The sequence below is a fragment of the Podarcis vaucheri genome, assembly GCF_965113315.1.
Source record: "Podarcis vaucheri genome assembly, chromosome: Z".
NCBI lineage: Eukaryota > Metazoa > Chordata > Lepidosauria > Squamata > Lacertidae > Podarcis > Podarcis vaucheri.
In genome coordinates, this window is record NC_138758.1 from 41476969 (window position 1) to 41501011 (window position 24043).

At 46.2% G+C, this 24043-nt stretch overlaps 1 protein-coding gene and 1 long non-coding RNA gene across 9 annotated transcripts in view; one reads left to right on the forward strand and one right to left on the reverse strand.

Annotated features, from left to right (window-relative positions):
- RALGPS1 (Ral GEF with PH domain and SH3 binding motif 1) overlaps positions 1–24043 on the forward strand; it is a 232333-nt gene that overhangs the window by 159520 nt on the left and 48770 nt on the right. For all 8 annotated transcript variants that reach the window (XM_082207701.1, XM_082207695.1, XM_082207698.1 and 5 more), the window contains exons 10-11: positions 1512–1649; positions 3718–3811. In XM_082207701.1, coding sequence (XP_082063827.1) covers positions 1512–1649; positions 3718–3811 — 232 coding nt within the window. The remainder of the gene's footprint in view (positions 1–1511; positions 1650–3717; positions 3812–24043) is intronic.
- Positions 1–24043, reverse strand: part of LOC309523718 — a 37686-nt gene that overhangs the window by 5619 nt on the left and 8024 nt on the right. The window contains exons 2-4 of the long non-coding RNA XR_014215562.1: positions 5845–5909; positions 4323–4524; positions 2327–2582 (exon numbers count right to left, since the gene is read on the reverse strand). This is a non-coding gene — a long non-coding RNA (uncharacterized lncRNA). The remainder of the gene's footprint in view (positions 1–2326; positions 2583–4322; positions 4525–5844; positions 5910–24043) is intronic.

Below are 24043 nucleotides of genomic sequence, written 5' to 3' on the forward strand. Positions count from 1 at the left end.
AAGTTGAAGACCACCCAATAAGTTGTATCTAATGCTATCCCTGGTCAGAGTAGACCCATTGAAATTAATGGGCATGGCTAACCTTAGACCCTTTAAACTCAATGGGTCTATTCAGAGTAGGACTTAGTTGGATCTAACTTAATGACTATTTTGACCTGAATTACCCAAACAAGATGCAATCCTAATTTGTATTCCTATATTCAACTTCCTGGAAGATTCCCTAAGTACAAGTCAACCATGCTTTCTTTCCGCCTGCCCTTACTATGTTTCATTTATCCTTTGCAAGTTCTCACAGGTAGGCATAATTCTCTGTCATCTGTTTAAAGTGATGGTGACTCTTGGATATATCTTGCAAAAATAATAACATGCTTGTCGTTCATTTTTGAGCAAGAACCCACAAATGACTAACGCTTTCCCCATTAAATTGTGGCTTCTCCTGTTGAGTCACAAACTTAATAAATGTCTCTTCTAGCCCAGAACAGAAAACATGCAACCTCAGCATGATCACTTGCTGTATTTTACACCAAGCAAGATCTGCAAACAATAAGATTGCTCTGAAATGATGCCAAGAATCAAATTGTGATGACAGGACTGAAAAACATTTTGGTTGTGAAAAGGGAAGCAGAATTCAATGTGGATTTGCTTTTGGGGGGTGGTGATAGGACATTGTTTAGGTGAAGTATGCAATCCCCATCATCACTATTAATTCACTTTTAAAATGAAGGTTTGAAATTGAATTAAGTTGAGAAATGATATTACAAGAGGAATGCGAGAGTAGATAAGCTTGTTTTCCCTTACAGTTCTTTTTTCTCTCAGTTCCCTCTGGGCCAGTCCAGACATAATTCAGACCACCTCTTGACCACGGTGAAGTTATTGGCACCTGGCTGTGAGCTGTTTCATCCCTCTTCCTTCCTTTCTATCAATTCCCCTCAACTTTCTTTGTCAACATTAGCCAAGATGCGTAGTTATGGCATAGGCCATAGTTTATGTTAGCAGGGTTTGTCGTGAGCATGGTTAATATTAGCAATGCACAGGTCCAAACTACTGAAAAGCTTAGCCTGGTTAGCATTCCTCAACATTAGTCTTGGTACAGATGTGCAAGCTTGATGCCAGTCCTAATTCCATGGTTAAATTCCCTGCATTTTGTATGCACTTTGTACTACAAACTTAGTATCTACAATATTTCTCTTTTCTTGTTAAATACCAGTCCTTGGATCAAATAACACTCAATAAAATATACTGGTGCAGTGTGGTAGAAAATTTGGCCAACAGTAGCGTGCAATCCTGAACATGCTGAGATTTCAATGACTGAATAAGGGAAGAGGGTTCTCTGTGCCAAGTAGGATGAAAACTCTGTGGGCCTTTTCTTTATAATTATTCAGCTCTCATTTGTTTTTTAGTAAAATTATTCAAGTGGATAGCCAGGGGTTCCTTGATTTTTTGTTTATTGCAACCAAGTTTCCCTGTATCTTTATAAAGCACCTGATTTAACCTTCCTTCTTTAATTTCAGGGATTTATTTGTTGGATTTAATCTACATTGATTCAGCATATCCTGCTTCAGGCAGCATCATGGAGAACGAACAAAGATCCAATCAAATGAACAATATCCTCCGAATAATTGCTGATTTGCAAGTCTCCTGTAGCTATGGTTGGTAATTTTCCTCTTCACCAATATTTCTTTAATATAGTAAATTAGCACCAGATGTCTGCCTCATACAAAGAGGGGCCTTAAGGGATAATGTAGATCAGGAAGCTTTGCGCTACTGAACCACTTAGCTTCTGCCAAATTAGAAAATTAGATAAAGTGATTGTTGTTCTGGCCCAGCTTAAGTCTGCAGACATGAATATATACACCCCATCTTTACCTTTTTATTACAGTCAAACTTTGCATAAATTGCATTACATTTTCGTTATGGCCAAATTCCACTTGAGAGGTTCAGTGCTTCCTATGAGCTTGTGGCCTACTCTGATTTCTAGAAAATCTTTGCCTTTTTCTGCCAGAATTAGTGGCATGGCTTTTGAATTCTCATAATAAATAATGTAATGTAGACTTGTTCTATAGATGCAGTTTCCCTTGCAACCTGTCCTCAGACTTTTCTAGCTGTGCCTCTTTGTGTTATAATCTCCCTCCATTTCCCTTATGAATATTATTTATATTCTGTTATTTACAGTATTTATATACCATTTATTTCATCCATTCAGGAGAGATCTAGATAACAAAAAAATGTGATTTTCTACCAATTGTCATTTTCCACTACATATTTCCATTAAAGGTATTGTGTTCATACCTAATGAGAGAAGATTTGATCTCAATACAGTACTTACATTCTCTGCCCAATGAAATCAGATTTTTCTGAGGCTCCAGAGGGCATTAGACTTCTTTGAGGTGGCACCTCTAATGGAACTTGTAGGTAGGGCCAATCTCGAATGCATCTCCAGTGGGAGGAGTCACTCAGACCTCCCAATGTAAGGAGCTGAACTGTTGAATGTTGCTACAGCAACTAGGGGCCCAGCCATAGGTAGTTTAGGCTTTGTCATGATCCACTAGATCCTGACTGGCTCAGAGCAGGAGTAGTGGTTGCTGTCAGATGAGGAAGAAGAAGAGGAGAGTGTGAAGGATGCATCAGCAGGGAGCAGCCAAGAGGGAGGGTGGAGTCTCTTCCCCTTTGTGTTTAAAAGCCAGGAAATGCAAGGCAGTTCCCAACAATGGGTCAACCAGCCAGGAGGGGAGACTGAACAACTGCAGGCTTGTCCAAGTTCCAAGAGACTGCAATCTATTCCCACAATTAAAAAAAAACTGGCGGTGATCTACCCACTGGATTGACCAAAGTTGTTCAGGTGGTTTTTTTGAAGGGGGATGGGAGGGGTCCCACGATCTACTGTGATCTACCACAGGCATCCCGCGATCTACCAGTAGATCACAATCTATCTGTTGGCCGTCCCTGAACTAGATGAACTGCCCTGAGACCTTCGGGTATAGAGCGGTATATAAATTCAATAAATAATAATAGAGGGGCTGACCTCTGTCCTGTTGCCAAGAACTTGGTGCCACCTCTGCGACTGGTAACAGACCCATGCCCCTTGGAGGAATGCGCGCCTCCAAGAACACCATTCTCATAGGGAGAAAGAGTCTCATGAGCAAGCATCCATATCTCGCCTTTAAAAGCTGGCAGGAGGGATATGACAGTTTGTCGAGATATCTTCACAGCTTCCATCAAGTTTTGGGTCCATGATGCTGTTCTCGAACTCTTGATCCATCCCTTTTGTGACAGAGATGGAAGAAGTTTCAGTCTCTCCCACATTGCAGATGATTGCCATGCTACTTTTTGATTCTGGCAGGCTTCCCTCTCCACAGGACAGGCAGGGAACATAAGGAGTCCAGTGTGGAGAATCAGACTGCAGTGAACTTGGCAGGGAAGGGTTTGGCACCAAGTATAGAGTATATCTCTAGTCAGAAGAGGGTTGAGTTTTGTGCCACCTTGCACTCATCTTTCATTCTAAAGATGTCTAATGCTCTCTGGCAATTTCGGAGATGAGAAATTCATGGTGAGGAAATTTCCGTTTCACTAGCCTATCTATCTGTCCTTGGTGGGAAAGCTTGGTGTTATATTTCAGCATAGACAGTTCAAGGAAATAAAAGTTTGAAGCATGTGATTGAAACTGCTTTTGTTCTTGACAGTTATGGGATTTATATGTGCTTTTTTAAAAAAATGCAGATCACCTTATAACGTTACCCCATGTGCAAAAATACTTAAAGTCTGTCCGGTACATTGAAGAGCTTCAAAAGTTTGTGGAAGACGACAACTACAAGTACGTAGCATCCTTTCCTTTGGCCCAGTTGAATTCATGGAAAAGATGGCCTAGCCTCAGACTTGAATAAAAGGGTTTTTAAAAAGGTGCTCCTGGCAGGGATATACTTAGATTTTTGTTGTTGTTGTTTTAAAAAATGATATTTAAACAGTAATGATATTGTCAGGGGTTTGAGTGAAACCCCAGATGGAACTTGTCTATAAGATCTAACCTCATTTCCAAAATGAAACCGTTTTGTGAAAACTTAAAATAAAAACCAGATAGGCCTACTTGTTGTTTTATTGCATTACAGCCCCATGCACTTAAATTGAAGAATTCATGAATGAGGCCCACAGACTAAATTCAGAAGACTACTTCTGAATTCTGTGCAATTATATCTTATTAGAAATTTAAGTAGAGTAGATGTTTCATCATATGGTGGATGTGCTCCTTCAGGAAAAGGCAGGATAAAATTGTAATCATCATCTTCTAATATTCATAGTGCTAAGCAGAATAAAAATATAAGAATTGCCTTGTGACTGTTGCCTGATAGTTGGAGATGTGTGACAACAAACTTCACAAAGGTAGCAGTACCTCCATAATCCAGAAGGAAGGCATGACACTGTCTGCAATCGCATGTTGGGATAAGCCAAGTTTTCTGACATATCATGGTTTATGTTGAACAAGTAGCATAGTAGGGCATGCTGCCTAATCAGATGTGCTTTGCTCCTCTCCTAGAGAAAGTAAGAGAAACAAATCAGGAAACAACAAATACATGTAACTTCCTATGATGTCTAAATACACGATCCCAGGATTACTAGCCAGCCTAAACTATGGTTTACTGTTAGTTTATGAACCTGACTTGTTAGGAAGCAACAAACTAGGATCCCAGAGTCAGGTATCGCAGGAAGCCAAGCTTAATTGCAGTTCCCTTGTTTGTGGAAGTTATTAGGCCATGTGCCCCAGCAAATATTAGACATAATCTCACAAATTGTAGGGCACACCTTAGGGTTTCATCCTTTATTAATGCTTCTTCATGTAGTTCAGGATAACATCACCAATAGCCCCAAAGTCTGAACATTAATTTCTTAATTTCTACTAAAAAATGTTTGGATTGAACACTAGAAACATATCCAGATCCCATGATATTGTGTGAATGGAAAAATTAATGGATTCAATCAAGAAAGAGCAGTATACTGCAGTTAAGCTGGCACAGCAGACAAATCTCTTGGTTGACACCTCTCCTAAATTTTGTTATTGTAATTTTTCAGTGTTGGTGTTGGGAGGGTGGCTCTGTAAATCCTCCTTATCACAAGTGCTGCTGCTGCTTATAGTAGGTTTTTACTTTCTGATGTGACTCATAAACTATTCTGACATACATACCAATAAGCCAGATGAGCACCCATTTCATCCCACAATCTCACCTCCTACCATATGCATCAGGCAGGCTGTTTGTTTGTTTTTAAGCAGTACACAAGCTTGTTTTAAAAGCGGTGCACCTTTACTTTTTAAAACTTAAAAATTATCTATGGATCACAGGAGAGTGGTATGTCGGTGGCATCACAGGTACTAACCAATATGTACATTCTAAAGCCAGCATTTACCCATCCAATCATGAGCCACTCTGAAAACTCGTAGAACTGGTGTTTCCAGAGCTCAGTCTTAGAGATAAAAATGCATTTGCCACTCCTGTGTCTTCCTCCTCTCTTCTTCTGGAATCCACACCAGGACTGCACAAAATACCATGGAGTAGATTTCTGCTGGGAGAAACATGCTGCAGAATCTCTCCCTATTTCATCATGTTGGACAGCAGCTAGAAAAATCAAATCAGTGCTGGCCTTTTTGCTGCTGAAAACCTTGTTTATCTTATCAACAGGTTTATTTTTTGGATCAGATTGAACACAGGCATAGGAGTAATGATGTTTTTGTATCAGAATTCTGTTTAATGTATCATGCTGTCTTCCAGATGAAAAAGCTTTGTCTGCAAAATGTTTTCAATACAGCTTATCACTTCTATTTTTAAAAAAGATGGGGTGAAATTTTGTACAGCTTACTTGTGGCAGGATGTACGTGTATGAATGTGTGTATAAGCTCTTCTTGCCTTCTTGCCTCTAGGTTCCTAGGGAAAGGAGTTTGTGGTTTTACACTCTAAAAATATAGTCTGCAAACATTTACATGTTGAAATCAGTTTGAATTTGACAGGTATTTATGACTAAATGGCACACAGTGTTAAGAATGAGAAGACTCTGGAATCCCTAGTGGGTTAATAAACTCCCTACAATACATTAATAACAGCCATTAGCAAATATAGAATTAATCTGCAAGCAAGAATAATGTGCTACAACACTGGAAATTGTACACACGCTGAGCTCACAGACACACACACTCTTATGTATTTATTATCATGGTATTAAAGAGATACATTTTGTTTTCCTCCTTACCTCCTCTTTAGTATTTTCTTAGTTCAACTATTCTGTCTTATGCATTGTATCCAACACATAGGCTGTAGGCTGCATTACCATTTACTCTGGCCTTAAAGCACCCCCTCTGCTGGTATTTGAATCTCTGTAAACATGACATTAACCAGAATCTATATCTAGCTTGTCGTTTCTTGAGAAATAGTGCTGTTTGATGTGTTTCCTCTCAAACCAGTTTCCATCTGATTTGTTAACATAAGCCACACTTACTAAGCTGAGTTGTGTACATATGAGACTGCCATTACACATGTTTAGATGATAGTGCATGGACAGATGATGGCTTCACAAATAGGAGTTGGGAAGGTTGCAGGAATGGGGAAACAAAGCAAGTAATGTACAACAGATAAAGATATTCCTGCTCCATCTCTGGTTTGTGCAACAATGTGCCAATGCAACTTAAAATGCATTGGGGAAAACAGCCTCACTCCATTTTAAGCTGCTAATGTGTACCTAGGCACAGTTTCCCAAAGATTTGTTTTGTTTGCATTTCTTGGTTTTATAAATACTTCAAATGCATAAATGATAAATAAAAGGTTTATATCTTAACATTATAAATAAAACAAGCTTTAAAAAAAGCAGCCTCCAAAAGTATGAGTACTTGAACACACGCTTCTGGTAATACCTTCCATTCAATCTCCATTCAAATAAATGGGAGCTCTGTTTGCAAGAATATGTGCTCTTTCCAGCTCCCAGACATATTAGTGGGGTCTACATGAGAGAATTTTTTTTGTTACTGTCAGAGCTGCTACCAGGTCCCAGCTCACATAGGACCACGCCACACAGCGTCCACTTTAAAAGAGTCTTTATTGGGTTACAGGTTTCATTTCCGAACTGCAGCGTGCAGCTCTACACCTTCTGCCCTAGGTCGGCGAAGACCCATCTGAGTCCCCGCCTCTTGCACACCAGCTTAATACCCTAGCCTTGCTCCACCTCCTTCGCCTCTCCCTACGTCTCTGGGTCCTTCTGCCCCCCTGGGACTCCTCCCTTCTACTCTCCTCTGACGCTGACCCCCCTGATCCTTCCGCTTCCTTTCGGCGGGCTTTGGGACCTGGCTCACTCTCCGGGCTGCTTACTGCTCCAGCTTCCGCTGCATTTGAACTTGGCGCGCGCGCCCAACTCTCTACTTTCCTCTTGACCGTTGCCTCGCTCTCTGAGGAGGGCGTGACCACCCCTGACTCGTGCCCTCCCTCCTGCTGACGGCCTCCGGAACCCGATGCCTGGCTGCCTTCCTCCCTGCTGCTCTCAGTCTTGAGCGTGGGTCCCGACTTCCAGCTGCTGCTCTCTGAATCTCCTCTGTTCCCTTCCTCCTGGGGTGTCCCCCCGGATCCCCCCCTCGCTCTGCTCACTGGGGCTCCCTTTTGGGAGTCCTCTGACTCACTGCTTAGGCTTGGAGATCTCGGGTCGTCATCATCACTCATTCTCCCTTCGGCTTCCTCCCCCTCGCTCTCTGTTTCCACCCTTCTCTGCGTCTCTGCTTCTGAACCCCTGACATCCATCCCCCCCTCGAAGCCCCCCCTTCCCCCCTCCCCGCTGTCAGGTGTGGGTGCTGGGTGCTCCATCATCATGGGAGGGAATGCTGGATACAGGTCGCTCCCCGTGGGTGGCCGCCAACTGAAGACCTCCGAGTCTTCCCCCTCGCGGTCGTCGACGTTGACTTGTTGCTCTTCCATCTCTGTACCGCCGTGCTCGAACCCGAGGTCCTCCCCGAACACGTCCATGTCAGTCTCTGCGTCGGTCGCTCGACCTGGCATCTCCAGCCACTTCCTGCGCCATTGCTCCTCTGGTCGATCGTCCCACCAATACGAGTTGCCTGATGCCGAACCTGCCGGTGAACCTTCTGGGGAACGGGTGCTCCGTGCGGGTTCCCCTTCTGAGTCGAATCCATGGAACGTGCTGGAAGAAAGTGTGGGTGTGAACAACCAGTCGTCGAAGAAGCTCGCTGGCATGGGTTTGTGTGGGAAGAGGGCATGAAACTCGTCCTTGAGCAGGGGTTCCTCCAAAGCGTAGTCTGGTACCCAGCTATTGGCGCTGGCCCGGGTGCCCTCTCTGGCTAAGAGGTATTCGACTCCCCCTTCCCCCCATCTGGAGTCCAAAATCTCCGTGACCTCGTTGATGTGGTCCTGGTGCTTCACCCCCCGCGTCTCCGTCCGTTCCCGGAGCGGACTTGGCGCCGTCCCTGGCTCCTGGAACCTGTGAGGTGCCTTGTAGGGAGTGAGCACCGACCTGTGGAACACCGGATGCATTCTGGAACCCTCCGGCAGCGCCAGTCGGAAGGCTACCGGGTTGATCTGCGCTTCGACTTGGTACGGACCGATCTGCTTGTGCCCCAACTTCTTCTTGGCAAGTGACCTGGTCGGCACTGCGTGGGCTGCCAACCAGACCCAGTCTCCCACTTGGATCACTTCGCCAACCCGCCTGTGCTTGTCAGCTTGCACCTTGTAGGCGTGCTTAGCTAGCTCCAGCTGCCGTCTGAGTTGATCGTGGACCGCCTGCAGCTCTGACGCGAACGCGTCCGCCGTCTGTGGTTCTCCTTCCCCCACTCTCTCCAGTCCCGGGAAGGTTCTGGGATGCCTCCCATTGTTGGCAAAGAACGGCGTCACTCCTGTGGACACGTGCTTCGTGTTGTTGTAAGCGAACTCGGCTAGCGGCAGGTAATCCACCCACGTCGCAGGCTGTTGATTGGCATAGCATCTCAGGTACTGCTGCATGATGGCATTGACCCTCTCTGCTTGCCCGTTGGTCTGCGGGTGTCTTGCTGATGCCAGATTGACCTTGACATTTAGAAAACCCATCAGCTTCTGCCAGAAAGACGAGATGAACTGGCGTCCGCGGTCGGACAGGATAGACCGTGGCAGGCCATGCACTTTGAACACGTGATCTATGAACAGTTTGGCGGTTTGTTCCGCCGTGGCCACCTTCGCACACGGAATGAAATGTGCCATCTTGGTGAACAAGTCCACCACCACCAGCACAGCTGTCTTGCCTCTCGAGCTGGGTAAATCCGTCACAAAGTCCAGGGCCACCCTCTCCCACGGTTCAAACGGCGTTTGCAGCGGTTCTAACAGTCCCGCCGGTGGTCTGTGTACCGGCTTGGCCCTCTGGCAGGTGTCGCACCTCGCGACGTAGTCCGCGACCTCCCCTCTCAGCCTGGGCCACCAGAAGTCTCTCGCGACTAATTCCATCGTTTTCTCTGTGCCAAAGTGACCGGCCGTGGGTGCGTCGTGCAACTGTTGCAGTACCTTGGCGCGAAGGTCGTCTCCTGGTACATAGACAGCTCCTTTGCGTAGGAGCAAGCCGTCCCGCACCTGGAACTCGTCCGTGGTAGCCGTGCCTCTGAGCAGTTCCGCCATCTTGTCTTGCGCGAATGAGTCGTCCCGCAATGCACGTCGCACCGCATCCAGGTCTACTGTAGCTGAGGCACACGCCCACGCCGTCGGTGCGAAGATGTGCATGGCCGCCGCTGGCGTCACCTCTTCTAGGTATTGCGGTTTTCGGGACAGTGCATCCGCCATGATGTTGGTGTCTCCTGGGACGTACTCTATTCGGAAATTGAAGTCAGCAAAGAACTCCGCCCAACGTATCTGCCTCTGGTTCAGGAACTGAGCCGTGCGCCAGTGCTCCAGATTCTTGTGGTCCGTGCAGACCTGCACCGTGTGCTTGGCGCCGATTAGGAAGTGCCTCCACGCCTTGAAAGCTGCATGAATGGCCAGCAACTCCCTGTCCCAGATGGTGTAGTTCTGCTCCGACTTGCTGAGCTTTCTGGAGTAGAACGCTCCCGGCCGCCACACCCCCTGCGGGTCTCGCTGCAGCAGGACAGCTCCCACGGCTCTGTCTGACGCGTCTGTCTCTACCCTCAACGGTTTACTGGGGTCGATATGCAGCAGTTGCTTCTCCGATGCGAAGAGATGCTTGAGCGCTTGAAAGGACTGTTCCGCCTGCTCCGTCCAGATGAATTTCTTTTTTTTGGAGCTGAGCGTGTCCGTAATTGCTGCCGTCTGCATCGCGAACCCCTTGATAAACTTGCGATAGAAGTTGGCGAAGCCGACAAACCGCTGGACCTCCTTCCGGTTGCGCGGGCTCTTCCAATCCAATACCGCACGAACCTTGGTGCTGTCCATGGCTATCCCCTTGTCCGACAACTTGTATCCCAGGAAATCCACCTCCGTCGTGTCGAACTGGCACTTCTCCAGCTTGGCGTACAGTCTATGTTGTTGCAACCTGCTGAGCACCTCCCTCACGTCTCGGTCGTGAGCTTGCTGCGAGTCAGAGAAAATCAGGATGTCATCCAGGAAGCAGACGCATGTCTTGTAGAGGAGTCCCTCCAACACGTGATGCATAAAAGCTTGAAAACAGTGAGAGCCATTTTGTAATCCAAAGGGCATAACTCTGTATTCGTAGGTGCCCAGCGGTGTGAACATGGCCGTCTTCCACTCATCGCCCTCCCGCATGCGGATGAGATTGTACGCCCCTCGCAGGTCCAACTTGGTGAACACGCGTCCCTTGCGCACCGTCGCGAGGAGGTCGTCAATCCTGGGCATGGGGTAATCAGACGGTTTGGTCATCTGGTTCAAAAGGCGGTAGTCCACAACGAGTCTTTTTTGGGGCGTGTCTTTCTTTTTCACGAAGAAAACGGGACTGCCCCCCACTGCCTTGGACTCTCTGATGAAGCCACGCTCCAGATTATGCTCGATGAACTGTTTGAGTTCCTGCATTTCATCTTCAGACATGGAGTATAGCCGCCCCTTCGGCAGCGTCGCCCCCGGTAGGAGGTCAATCTTGCAGTCATATGGCCGGTGAGGGGGTAGCTTGTCCGCCTCCTTCTCGCAGAAGACCTCCAAAAAGCTCGCGTATTTGTGGGGGACCGCTTGCAACGTTCCCAACTGCAGTTGTGATTCCTCCTCCTCTCCCTCCCGACGGGGCAGGATGCAGTGTTCTGCGCAATAAGAGGAGCCGAAGATCAGTTGTCTCTGGTACCAAGCCAGTGTCGGACTGTGCCTGTCCAGCCAACTCATGCCCAACACAATGGGCGTGTCCGACAGTTGGGTGACATTAAAACTGATGACTTCCCTGTGGTTGCCAAGGCGCATCACCATCGGTGGCGTCTGCTTCACCACCTGCCCCCCTAGCAACTCTCTGCCATCCACTGTGACGACTTGCAGGGGCAGAGTGGCAGGCAATAGCTGTATAGCGTGCTGCTCCACAAAGCTCTGCGCTATAAAGTCTGCGTTGCTTCCAGAATCCACAGAAAGCGGCACTTCGATAGTGACGCCGTCGGGTAGCTGGAGAGACGCTGTGAGCTGCACTACTGGTTTGGGTGGGAGGGGATCCGTGGGTTGCAATATCGCTGGGGACTGCTTCACAGATGCGTCTGGCTGGGCCCCAGTGCCTCCGTCTCCAGCCAGACATCGTCGTTTCCCTGCTGTGGTTCTCCTTGCTGCGTTGCTGCAGTCACCATTGCTGAGGCTGCAGTTTGCTTGTGGATCCTCCGGGGACACTCCTTCGCCAAATGGCCTGGATCCTCGCAGATGTAACACTTCCTGTTCCCTCTAGGAGGCTTCGCTTTCACTGCTGCCGGTGCTAGGGCTCTGGCTGCTGACTGAGCCCTTGCACCTCCAACCTCCATCGGTTCCCCTCCCCCTCCTGGCGGAGGTGTGGATTGCGCACGCGCTGCTTCCCTCGGAACGAAAGAGAAACTTCTCGCTGCTTCGCGCCCTCCACGTCCTTCATCTCTGCACCATGGACGTTCTTCCAGCCTCACCCCCACAGTCAGCGCCCTTTGGACCACCTCCTGCGTGCTTCGGGGCCTCTCCCCCCTTGCAATTTCATCCTTAACCGCAGAACTTAGACCCTCCCAGAAGAGGTCTCTGACAGGGGGCGAATCCCGATCCCATTCTAAAGCACTGACCAGCGCAAAAAATCGGGCGTGATACTGCCGGACGCTCGCCCTCCCTTGTTTTAGTCCATGAATCTCCCGTCTGGCAAGATCCACATCAATAGTAGACAAAAAACACGCATCCATCGCTTTGATAAAGGCATCTGCATTCTGAAGCGCCGGATCTTTATCCCTCCACAAATTGCGCAGCCAGGCTTTGGCATCCCCATGCAAATGGGACAATATGAACCCCACCTTCTCTTCCTCATCTCTAAAGTCTTTTGCCAGCAGTTGCAGTGCGCACATTACGTCTGCTCTAAAATTAGGGTACTGTTGCAAAGTCCCATCGAAGTGAGCCACAAGCCCTCCTGCTCTCCGTGCCAATCCCACGCCCTCCGGTCTGGGTCCCGGTTGCCCTTGCTTAACAAGCATTTCAAACCTGGCGTGTAGGTCTCTGTAGGCGGCTGTAGTCTCCTCCTCCCGTTTCTTGGAAGCCAATACCTCTGAGGACAACTGGGTCACTGCCTCTTGCAGCGCGGAGATCCTCTGTTCTTCCGTCATCTTGCTAACCTTTGTGAGCTTGCTTACAGACACCCCTCTTCCTCCCCTAGCGGCTTCTGCTCCCGCTGCGAGGTTTCAGGTTTCTGAAGCTTTGATGAGATGGGTCTTACTGTCAGAGCTGCTACCAGGTCCCAGCTCACATAGGACCACGCCACACAGCGTCCACTTTAAAAGAGTCTTTATTGGGTTACAGGTTTCATTTCCGAACTGCAGCGTGCAGCTCTACACCTTCTGCCCTAGGTCGGCGAAGACCCATCTGAGTCCCCGCCTCTTGCACACCAGCTTAATACCCTAGCCTTGCTCCACCTCCTTCGCCTCTCCCTACGTCTCTGGGTCCTTCTGCCCCCCTGGGACTCCTCCCTTCTACTCTCCTCTGACGCTGACCCCCCTGATCCTTCCGCTTCCTTTCGGCGGGCTTTGGGACCTGGCTCACTCTCCGGGCTGCTTACTGCTCCAGCTTCCGCTGCATTTGAACTTGGCGCGCGCGCCCAACTCTCTACTTTCCTCTTGACCGTTGCCTCGCTCTCTGAGGAGGGCGTGACCACCCCTGACTCGTGCCCTCCCTCCTGCTGACGGCCTCCGGAACCCGATGCCTGGCTGCCTTCCTCCCTGCTGCTCTCAGTCTTGAGCGTGGGTCCCGACTTCCAGCTGCTGCTCTCTGAATCTCCTCTGTTCCCTTCCTCCTGGGGTGTCCCCCCGGATCCCCCCCTCGCTCTGCTCACTGGGGCTCCCTTTTGGGAGTCCTCTGACTCACTGCTTAGGCTTGGAGATCTCGGGTCGTCATCATCACTCATTCTCCCTTCGGCTTCCTCCCCCTCGCTCTCTGTTTCCACCCTTCTCTGCGTCTCTGCTTCTGAACCCCTGACAGTTACCTTTCTGTTTTCCTGTGGTGTTTGTTTGAAGGCATAGGGAGCATTCCCTGTAACACTAGTGAAAAGTGAGTAATTGCAATCGGTGTGTGTGTGTGTGTGTGTGTGTGTGTGTGCGCGCGCCTGTGTTGTGGTTCATAGATGGGATGCCAGAAATTTAACCACATTGCCTAATTTAGTTCTTGGACAGCGATTCACATTCATGCGATGATGTTAAGATTATATATACAGTAGGTTTCCATTAGCTTGAATATTATGTGTGGGACAGAACAAAACAAAGGGTTCCTCTAAATATTTAGGGGCATGACATAATACTTGGAAGTGGGACAAAACATGAGTAATTTAAAAGTATTTTTTTTCTTAAAACAGCTTTTAATCTCCACAGAGGCCTTTCTAGCAACAGTGAGCAGTATTTACATACATTTTGGTACAGGCCAACCTTTGCTCTTCCATTTGATCTGAATGTCCATTTTCTAAGTAGCTGTGCTGTTTTTAGCTCCAAACGTATTACACCTTAGAAAGACTGAGTAGCAGGAATCAAAATAAAGAGGAAGGGGGGGGCGGAATCAGAGTTTGACAAAGTTCTCAGAATGAGGCTGAACAATCTAGACATTTCTTTGGAAGAATACATGACCATGTTTGTTGGCTCAGCAATGCAGGATTTTCTTTTTCTTCTTCTTCTTCTTTTAAGTATTTTTTTAAGTTTTAACAATAGGAAGATTCAAAAAAAAGTACAAAAACAGAAAAGAATACAGAAATTACAAAATACAGTAAACACAAAAAAGAAAGAAAAAGAAAACACATATACAGAAAAAACAAAATTTCCCTTTTTCTTAGTTTCTCATCTTTAGATAACTTATTTTCCTGACTTCCTCACATCTCCCGGTCTTGTATCCCTTTTAAAAATTAGTTCAGCAAATTCATGTCCTATTAGTTTATCTATTATTTATCTCAGCAATGCAGGTTTTTCTCTGCAGGTGGTCTTGGAATGGCATCCAGACTGTGTCCTGCGCTGGGTTTCTTTTCTGTCTCTGTACTGATTCTGAAGGTATGAATTTCTTTAAATATTCATCAGAATCTCTTCCTCTTGGATAACTCAATCCACATACTATTTGAATTTCTCCTCATTTCTGGTGCTGTGCCAAAAGGATGCATAAGCCCTGTAGAGATAGCAAGCACACTCTGGCCTTATAAGGGGAAAAAGGCCTCTCGACATTCTGTCTTTTCATGCCTTTTTTATTGAAACAGGAGCATTCGTTAGACTCAGGAGGGGCTACTTCTTATCCTTGGCAGAATGTAAGATTCATCCTTGTATAATATTACTCCGTTACAGGAAATATACTGGAAACTTCCTCCAAGCCTGTCTCTTCTGGCTGAAATCTCTGCAGAGAAAAAGAAAGAAATGCTTTCTTTGTTCCGTTTAGTGGGCCTTTCTATTCCACTTTTGTAGAACAAAATTGTATTGACCAGCCAAGTTGCATAGATATATTAATACTTTTTAAAAAAATCTGCAGTCTAGCATTTCCACCTATATGTGGAGGGTTCTGGAGCTCATGGGCTCCTTTCTTCCAACTGCCTGGGGGGTCTATTTCCACAGCTACTTTGTAGTTCTATAATGTGGGATGAAGGCAACCCTTTGCAGGGCTGGACATTTGTGCAAATGGGGCTTTGGTTTCCCCTTGCGTTATACATTGCACATGCCTATTTTAGGCATATTTCTGAGATGATTTTAAAGGAAAGGTCTGTGGTTTATCATTATTTTTGGGGTCTGTTCTCTGTCTAGTCTCCCCTGCTATACCAAGCACCCCACTCAGATGCTAAATGTAGCTCAAACACCCTGCCCGGAAAGCTTCAGTTTCTCTATTTCCACCTTGACTATCCACTGAACAGCTGCAGAACAAATTACCAGCTAGTGCCTGTGTAAGCAATACAGCTCTTGAAATTGTGTTGACCTTGGAACATTCATTTCTTTCCATTTCTTCAGTCCTCAGCCTCCCAATTGGATTCCTCTTTTCTTTAGGTTTCAAATGCAACCAAGCCTCTCTGCCTCTAATTGACAACTTCAAGTTGGCAAGACCCAGGGAACCATCTCCTTCATGACTGGTTTCCCAGCAATGTGAATTTATTTCAGCTTCCCACAGAGCACATTTGAGCTTATCTAAGCGACAGATCCTAGCATCTTGTAGGAGCCGTAGCAAACAGCATCTGTGCTCTTTTCCATCAGTAGTTTTTGTCCGATGTGGAAAACATAGCTTTTGAGAAGGTAAAGCATCTGCTTGGATGCAGAAGGTACCAGGTTCAATTTCCAACATCTCCAGCTGTGACTGGGAGAGACTCCCTGTTGGAAGCCCTAGGAAGCCACTGTCTATCAGTGTAGACCAGGGGTAGACAACTTTTTTATACCTACCGCCCACTAATGGTGAAATTTTCCTTACCGCCCACCAGTGCTCAAAGGAAGGAGGATTCAGCTTGTGCCATAGAACCCCCTACCGCCCACCTAGAATCCTGAAACGCCCACTAGTGGGCAGTAGGGACCAGGTTGACAACCCCTGGTGTAGGCAATGTTGAGCTAGATGGGCCAATGGTCTGACTCCACATAATGCAGTTTCCTCTGTCCTTTTTTGCTTTTGGTCCTGTAGACACTGAAAGTGGGACAGCAAAGGCAACACTCCTATCTCTTGGAGAGGCTAGACTGTAGTCAGTCTCCTAGCCCAGGTTTACCGTGTAGTTGTGGGACATAGCAAGCACCTCCTCTCTTGGGGAATAGTGCTCCTATGGTTCATCTGTACAGAGGGCTCTCTTGCACAGACTTCAGATCCAGAGGCCTGGGAAGAAATTGTGGGAGAAGTCAAAATTATGTGGCAAAGGAATGCTTTTCACTAACAGAATTCCTCAGGTGATTCAGCGTGCACCATTCATTCAATTTATTACAATCAATAGGCTGGAAATAAAATAAAAACATAAAGCATACCAGAATCTAATAGCAAAACAGATTCAGAACTGTGACCTAATAACAATTATATAGAACTATTATAATCTCTGCTTACTCTTAGTCCAGATTCAGGTGCTGTGTTGTTCGTATGTTTTCACAGCTGCTGACAAAACTTTAGCCACCATCAATGATATCCTTGGGATTTTATCTTCCATCAGATATTTAAAATAAAGTTGAGCTGATCTTCCTGGTAATTTGGTGAGCAAAGGGTTGAAAAACAAAATGATTTGCTCTAAAAATTCTACTTCCTGATTATTACATGGGCATAACCTTGAGTAAAGAGGGGTGCAAGTTGTATCTGTCTCAAAGCATTTGAGATGAGAAAGCATGAAATCTGAGCAGAGTAGAAGCTCTGTAGTATAACTACAACAGATTTGTGAAGTAAATAATCAATGAAGCAGCTATGACTTAATTAATTGTATACCACCATGATAGTGGTGTTGAATAGTGGCAATTTACAAACAAACAAACTACTTGTGCCTGGGAAGCACCAGCCGGCCTCTATTTCCAGCCATTATTGTTGTGTAAAGAGCAAACTTTGTAAACAACTGAACTGTTCTCTTTCAAATAGCAAATTTACACTTAGCTATATTTAGAGTTCCATTAGTCACAGCAGTCTAGGAAGCCACTTTTAGCACTTACACTCAAAAGACATGTGAAACTATTACCCTTTAGTTTGTTTAATTGGTCACAGATGCAGGATGGCTAAGAATTAGCTACTGCATAAGACAAGAAGAGTAATTAGAACCTTTCACTCTTCCACCTTCTCATCAATTTACTTAGAATCATAGAATCATAGAGTTGGAAGAGACCACAAGGGCCATCGAGTCCAACCCCCTGCCAAGCAGGAAACACCATCAGAGCACTCCTGACATATGGTTGTCAAGCCTCTGCTTAAAGACCTCCAAAGTAGGAGACTCCACCACACTCCTTGGCAGCAAATTCCACTGTCGAACAGCTCTCACTGTCAGGAAGTTCTTCCTAATGTTTAGGTGGAATCTTCTTTCTTGTAGTTTGGATCCATTGCTCCGTGTCCGCTTCTCTGGAGCAGCAGAAAACAACCTTTCTCCCTCCTCCATGTGACATCCTTTTATATATTTGAACATGGCTATCATATCACCCCTCAACCTCCTCTTCTCCAGGCTAAACATGCCCAGCTCCCTTAGCCGTTCCTCATAAGGCATCGTTTCCAGGCCTTTGACCATTTTGGTTGCCCTCCTCTGGACACGTTCCAGTTTGTCAGTGTCCTTCTTGAATTGTGGTGCCCAGAACTGGACACAGTACTCCAGGTGTGGTCTGACCAGAGCAGAATACAGTGGCACTATTACTTCCCTTGATCTAGATGCTATACTCCTATTGATGCAGCCCAGAATTGCATTGGCTTTTTTAGCTGCCGCGTCACACTGTTGGCTCATGTCAAGTTTGTGGTCAACCAAGACTCCTAGATCCTTTTCACATGTACTGCTCTCAAGCCAGGTGTCACCCATCTTGTATTTGTGCCTCTCATTTTTTTTGCCCAAGTGCAATACTTTACATTTCTCCCTGTTAAAATTCATCTTGTTTATTTTTGCCCAGTTCTCTAATCTGTCAAGGTCGTTTTGAAGTGTGATCCTGTCCTCTGGGGTGTTAGCCACCCCTCCCAGTTTGGTGTCATCTGCAAATTTGATCAGGATGCCCTTGAGTCCATCATCCAAGTCGTTGATAAAGATGTTGAATAAGACCGGGCCCAAGACAGAACCCTGTGGCACCCCACTAGTCACTCTTCTCCAGGATGAAGAGGAACCATTGATGAGCACCCTTTGGGTTCGGTCAGTCAGCCAGTTACAAATCCACTGAGTGGTAGCATAGTCAAGACCGCATTTTACCAGCTTCTTTACAAGAATATCATGGGGCACCTTGTCAAATGCCTTGCTGAAATCAAGGTAGGCTACATCCACTGCGTTCCCTTCATCTACCAGGCTTGTAATTCTGTCAAAAAACGAGATCAGGTTAGTCTGACATGACTTATTTTTCAGAAATCCATGCTGACTATTGGTGATCACAGCATTCCTTTCTAGGTGCTCACAGACTGTTTGCTTAATGATCTGCTCCAGAATCTTCCCTGCTATTGATGTCAGACTGACTGGGCGGTAATTATTTGGGTTCTCTCTTTTCCCCTTTTTGAAAATAGGGACCACATTTGCCCTCCTCCAGTCTGCCGGGACTTCGCCTGTTCTCCAGGAATTCTCAAAGATGACTGCCAGTGGTTCTGAGATCACATCTGCCAGTTCTTTTAATACTCTTGGATGCAGTTCATCTGGCCCTGGAGACTTGAATACATCTAAACTAGCCAAATATTCTTGTACTATCTCCTTAGTTATTCTGGGCTGTGTTTCCTTTGCTGAATCATTTGCTCCAAATTCTTCAGGTCGGGCATTGTTTTCTTTATCGGAGAAGACTGAGGCAAAGAAGGCATTGAGGAGTTCAGCCCTTTCTGTGTCCCCTGTTTGCATTTCACCATCTTCTCCTCTGAGTGACCCCATTGTTTCTTTGTTCTTCCTTTTGCTACGAACATACCCATAAAAGCCTTTTTTGTTGCTTTTAACCTCTCTAGCAAGCCTGAGTTCATTCTGTGCTTTAGCTTTTCTGACTTTGTGTCTACACGTGCTGGCTATTTGTTTGAATTCCTCTTTGGTGGTTTCCCCCCTTTTCCATTTTTTGTACACATCCTTTTTTAATCTTAATTCAGTTAAAAGTTCTTTAGATAGCCACCCTGGCTTCTTTAGGCACCTTCCATGTTTCCGTCTCATTGGTATTGCCTGACGTTGTGCTTTTAGTATCTCCCTCTTAACAAACTCCCAGCCATCATGAACTCCCTTTCCTTTTAGTATTGTTGTCCATGGGATCTCACCCAGCACTTCCCTAAGTTTTATGAAGTCGGCTTTCTTAAAGTCAAGAAATTGAGTCCTAGTATGCTTGGCTGCTCCTTTCCGCTGTATAGTAAACTTCAGAAGAGCATGATCACTCGCGCCTAATGATCCTTCCACTTCTAGCCCACTAACCAGGTCATCAACATTGGTTAGGACCAGATCTAAAATGGCTGTTCCTCTTGTTGCTTCTCCCACTTTCTGGACAATGAAGTTGTCTGCAAGGCCAGTGAGGAATCTGTTTGACCTTAAGCTCTTGGCTGAGTTTGACGTCCAACAAATGTCTGGGTAATTGAAGTCCCCCATTACTACTATCTCCCTTCCTTTTGCATGCTTGGCCATCTGTTCCAGGAAGGCATCATCTATGTCCTCCGTTTGGCTTGGGGATCTATAGTAAACTCCCACTGTTATTCTTCTCTCCCTTAATTTTGATCCAAATGCTCTCACTTTGGCTTTGAGGATCTAAATCTTGGATCTCTTCACAGGTATACACATCCCTGACATATAACGCCACTCCTCCTCCTTTCTTGTCTGGTCTGTTTCTCTGAAATAGATTGTATCCCCCCATTATTACATTCCAATCGTGGGACTTATCCCACCAGGTTTCAGTGATGCCTATTATGTCATATTTAGTTTGCTGTACCAAGAGCTCAAGCTCATCTTGTTTATTTCCCATGCTTTGTGCATTAGTGTACAGACATTGAAGTCCATTAATCATTCCCCCGTGTCTCTTATTTAAGGATTTTTTCCTCCCACCACTAGGTCCGCGTGCTGTTTGCTCCATTTGGTCTATGACATTTGGATGATCATCTTCATTAATTGATAGACTCCTACCTTCAGGAGCACTGTCTCCCTCCCCCACATTAGTCAGTTTAAAGCCCTCCTGATGAGGTTTCTGAGATTTTTGGCAAAAACATTTCTCCCAACCGTTGTGAGGTGCAGCCCATCACTTGCCAGAAGTCCATCTTCAAGAAACTGCAGTCCGTGATCTAAGAATCCAAACCGTTCCTGTTTACACCATTTGCGGAGCCAGCTGTTCACTTCCACTATTTTCCCCTCTCTCCCTGGGCCACGTCGTTCAACTGGGAGGACAGATGAGATGACAATTTGTGCATTTAGTTGCTTCAATTTCCTGCCGAGAGCCTCATAGTCTCTTTTGATCTTCTGGAGGCTATTGCTTGCAGTGTCATTGGTTCCCACATGAACCAAGAGGAAGGGGTATTTGTCAGTGGGTTTTATGATTCCTTGCAGTCGTTCAGTTACATCTTGGATCTTAGCCCCGGGGAGACAGCACACTTCCCGAGACATCTTGTCAGGCCCACAGATCACTGCTTCTGTTCCCCTCAGTAGGGAATCCCCTATCACCACTACACGCCTCCTCTTGGGTTTGGTCGGGGTTCTTCCGTGAGCTGTCCGTTCCAAGGTCGCCTGCACATTCCCTGAGGACTGACTTTGCTGCTCGTCTTCATATACCTGATCGACTGTAATGAGGGAGAGATCCTCAAATGGAGTCTGCTCTTCGTCTTCCATGCTAGGGGAGAGGACCTCAAAGCGATTGTGTATTTCTAAGCAATCAGAGTGAACCCTGGGCCTCCTACTTCTTTGAGTCACGTTTCTCCATATATCTGGCTCCTGTGTTGGTGAACTAGACTCCTTCTCAGGGGAGTCCCCTGTCTCCTCCTTGGTGGAGACGGTGTGCTCTGTTGCTTCCAAGAAGAGCTCCAGCTCTCTAATTCTTTGGAGCGTAGCTACACGTTCCTCCAGTTGCTGGACTTTGTCTTTTAAGAGGGCAATCAACATGCAATTGCTGCAGGTAAAGCTGCCTGCAACCTTTGGCAAGATGGCAAACATTGCGCAGGAATCGCAGGCGACTGCAGCTGTTCCCTCCCCTTCCATCTTGAGATCGTGTCGTTGGGGTTGGCTACAGAGGTCCTCCATCATAAAAAGCTTGAAGACAGGACAAATAACTTCCCCCACACAAAAAAAACACCTAGATCTCCCCAACAAACGTTTGAGACTAGCTCCCCTAAATCTAAAAGATGGATTTAACTGCGCGCGCCGCTAGGCGCGCGCCGCTGCCCTGCAAACTCTGATAAGCTCCTCCCACAGCTAATCCCCTGCCTCAACAGAAACCCTGCCCCCTCTGACCTTTACACAGGGAAAACAGCTAATCAGCCACAAGGAAACACACAGACACAAGAAAACCCTTTTTGCTCCTTCTTCAACTGATGCCCTGCAAACTCTGATAAGCTCCTCCCACAGCTAATCCCCTGCCTCAACAGAAACCCTGCCCCCTCTGACCTTTACACAGGGAAAACAGCTAATCAGCCACAAAGAAACACACAGACACAAGAAAACCCTTTTTGCTCCTTCTTCAACTGATGCCCTGCAAACTCTGATAAGCTCCTCCCACAGCTAATCCCCTGCCTCAACAGAAACCCTGCCCCCTCTGACCTTTACACAGGGAAAACAGCTAATCAGCCACAAGGAAACACACAGACACAAGAAAACCCTTTTTGCTCCTTCTTCAACTGATGCCCTGCAAACTCTGATAAGCTCCTCCCACAGCTAATCCCCTGCCTCAACAGAAACCCTGCCCCCTCTGACCTTTACACAGGGAAAACAGCTAATCAGCCACAAAGAAACACACAGACACAAGAAAACCCTTTTTGCTCCTTCTTCAACTGATGCCCTGCAAACTCTGATAAGCTCCTCCCACAACTAATCCCCTGCCTCAACAGAAACCCTGCCCCCTCTGACCTTTACACAGGGAAAAAAACTAATCAGCCACAAGGAAACACACAGACACAAGAAAACCCTTTTTGCTCCTTCTTCAACTGATGCCCTGCAAACTCTGATAAGCTCCTCCCACAGCTAATCCTCCCACAAAGAAGGGAAGGGATGTTCAAACTCAACAGAAACCCTGCCCCCTCTGACCTTTACACAGGGAAAACAGCTAATCAGCCACAAGGAAACACACAGACACAAGAAAACCCTTTTTGCTCCTTCTTCAACTGATGCCCTGCAAACTTCTTCCTACTTTGCTTGCTCTCTGAGGTTGTATAGTTGTTTCAGAATAGCCATGGGAGCAAAGGACTTGTTTGTTTAGTTAATGGCTACTGGTTGTTCTTCTCAGAGTAGATCCATTGAAATTAAAAGACATGACTAACATGAATACATTACTTTAGATGAGTCTACTCTGAATAGGACTAGCCTTGGATCCAGCGCTTTCTATTTTTTTCTTCTCTTCTCTACTTCATTGTTAAAGGGATGTGGGTGGCACTGTGGGTTAAACCACAGAGCCTAGGACTTGCCAATCAGAAGGTCGGCAGTTCGAATCCGCGCGACGGGGTGAGCGCCCCTTGCTCAGTCCCAGCTCCTGCCCACCTAGCAGTTCGAAAGCACGTCAAAATGCAAGTAGATAAATAGGTACCGCTCCAGCAGGAAGGTAAACGGCGTTTCCGTGCGCTGCTCTGGTTCGCCAAAAGCGGCTTAGTCATGCTGGCCACATGACCCGGAAGCTGTACGCCGGCTCCCTCGGCCAATAAAGCGAGATGAGCGCCGCAACCCCAGACTCGGCCACAACTGGACCTAATGGTCAGGGGTCCCTTTACCTTTACCTACTTCATTGCAGGAAGTAGAGAACTGAAGTCTTCTGCAGGGTTTCGTACAGATCAGAGGGGAAGGCAGAGTAGAAATAGGATAATGAAAGACCCTTGTAGTTCTCTACCTTACCATAAAGACTAGAGAGACTGTTGGTTAGAAGGTACTTCTGCTCTGAAAGCATTAGCCTGTTAAAAATTCTGAGGTTAATTTCCTGCCAACAAACCTTCTACATCAAGACACAAAGAAGGGAAGGGATGTTCAAACTCTTTCTTTACATTATATTTTATATCATTAAGCTCTTGAAACAAGGCCTTCTCGGTTGTTCCATAGCCTGCAGAGATTTGTTTTGTGACAACCAGGAGGAATGCCTTTTCTATTGTCACATGCACCCTGTGGAATGATTGCTCCTCAGAGATAAATTAAGTACCTAGTGCTTTTTTGTTTTTGGTGCCTGCTAAAAAGTTATTTTTGAGACTACAATTCCCATCATCCATGACCACTGGTCCTGCTAGCTAGGGATCATGGGAGTTGTAGGCCAAGAACATCTGGAGGGCTGAGGTTGAGGAAGCCTGTATTAGAGCTACTGAGTATGGTCAGAAATTTTGGTATGAATTTCAGTCTGGTGAAATTGTCAAAATAATTTCCTGTAAGGTTTGCACTATTTACATTAGGCTTCTGAGAAAAGCCTTTGCAGCTTCCCGAAATTAACATGTTTTGCTAAAGACAGAGTCTTCCCCTATTTTGTGATACAGTTTCATGTTATCAGTTTTGGTTTAAACAGGTGCTTGCATTGTAGGTGGATGGAGCTATGCAATAAATATGGTGCCTTCTTTGTTTTGAATTGTCAGTAGAAATTTAATGAGATGCTCAGTGTATCTTCTTTGCATTTCTAAATTCATAAACTGTGAATAAAAATAAAGAGTGTTAAGGGAAAATAAATCAGTGAACATGATTCTGAACCTACAAACAG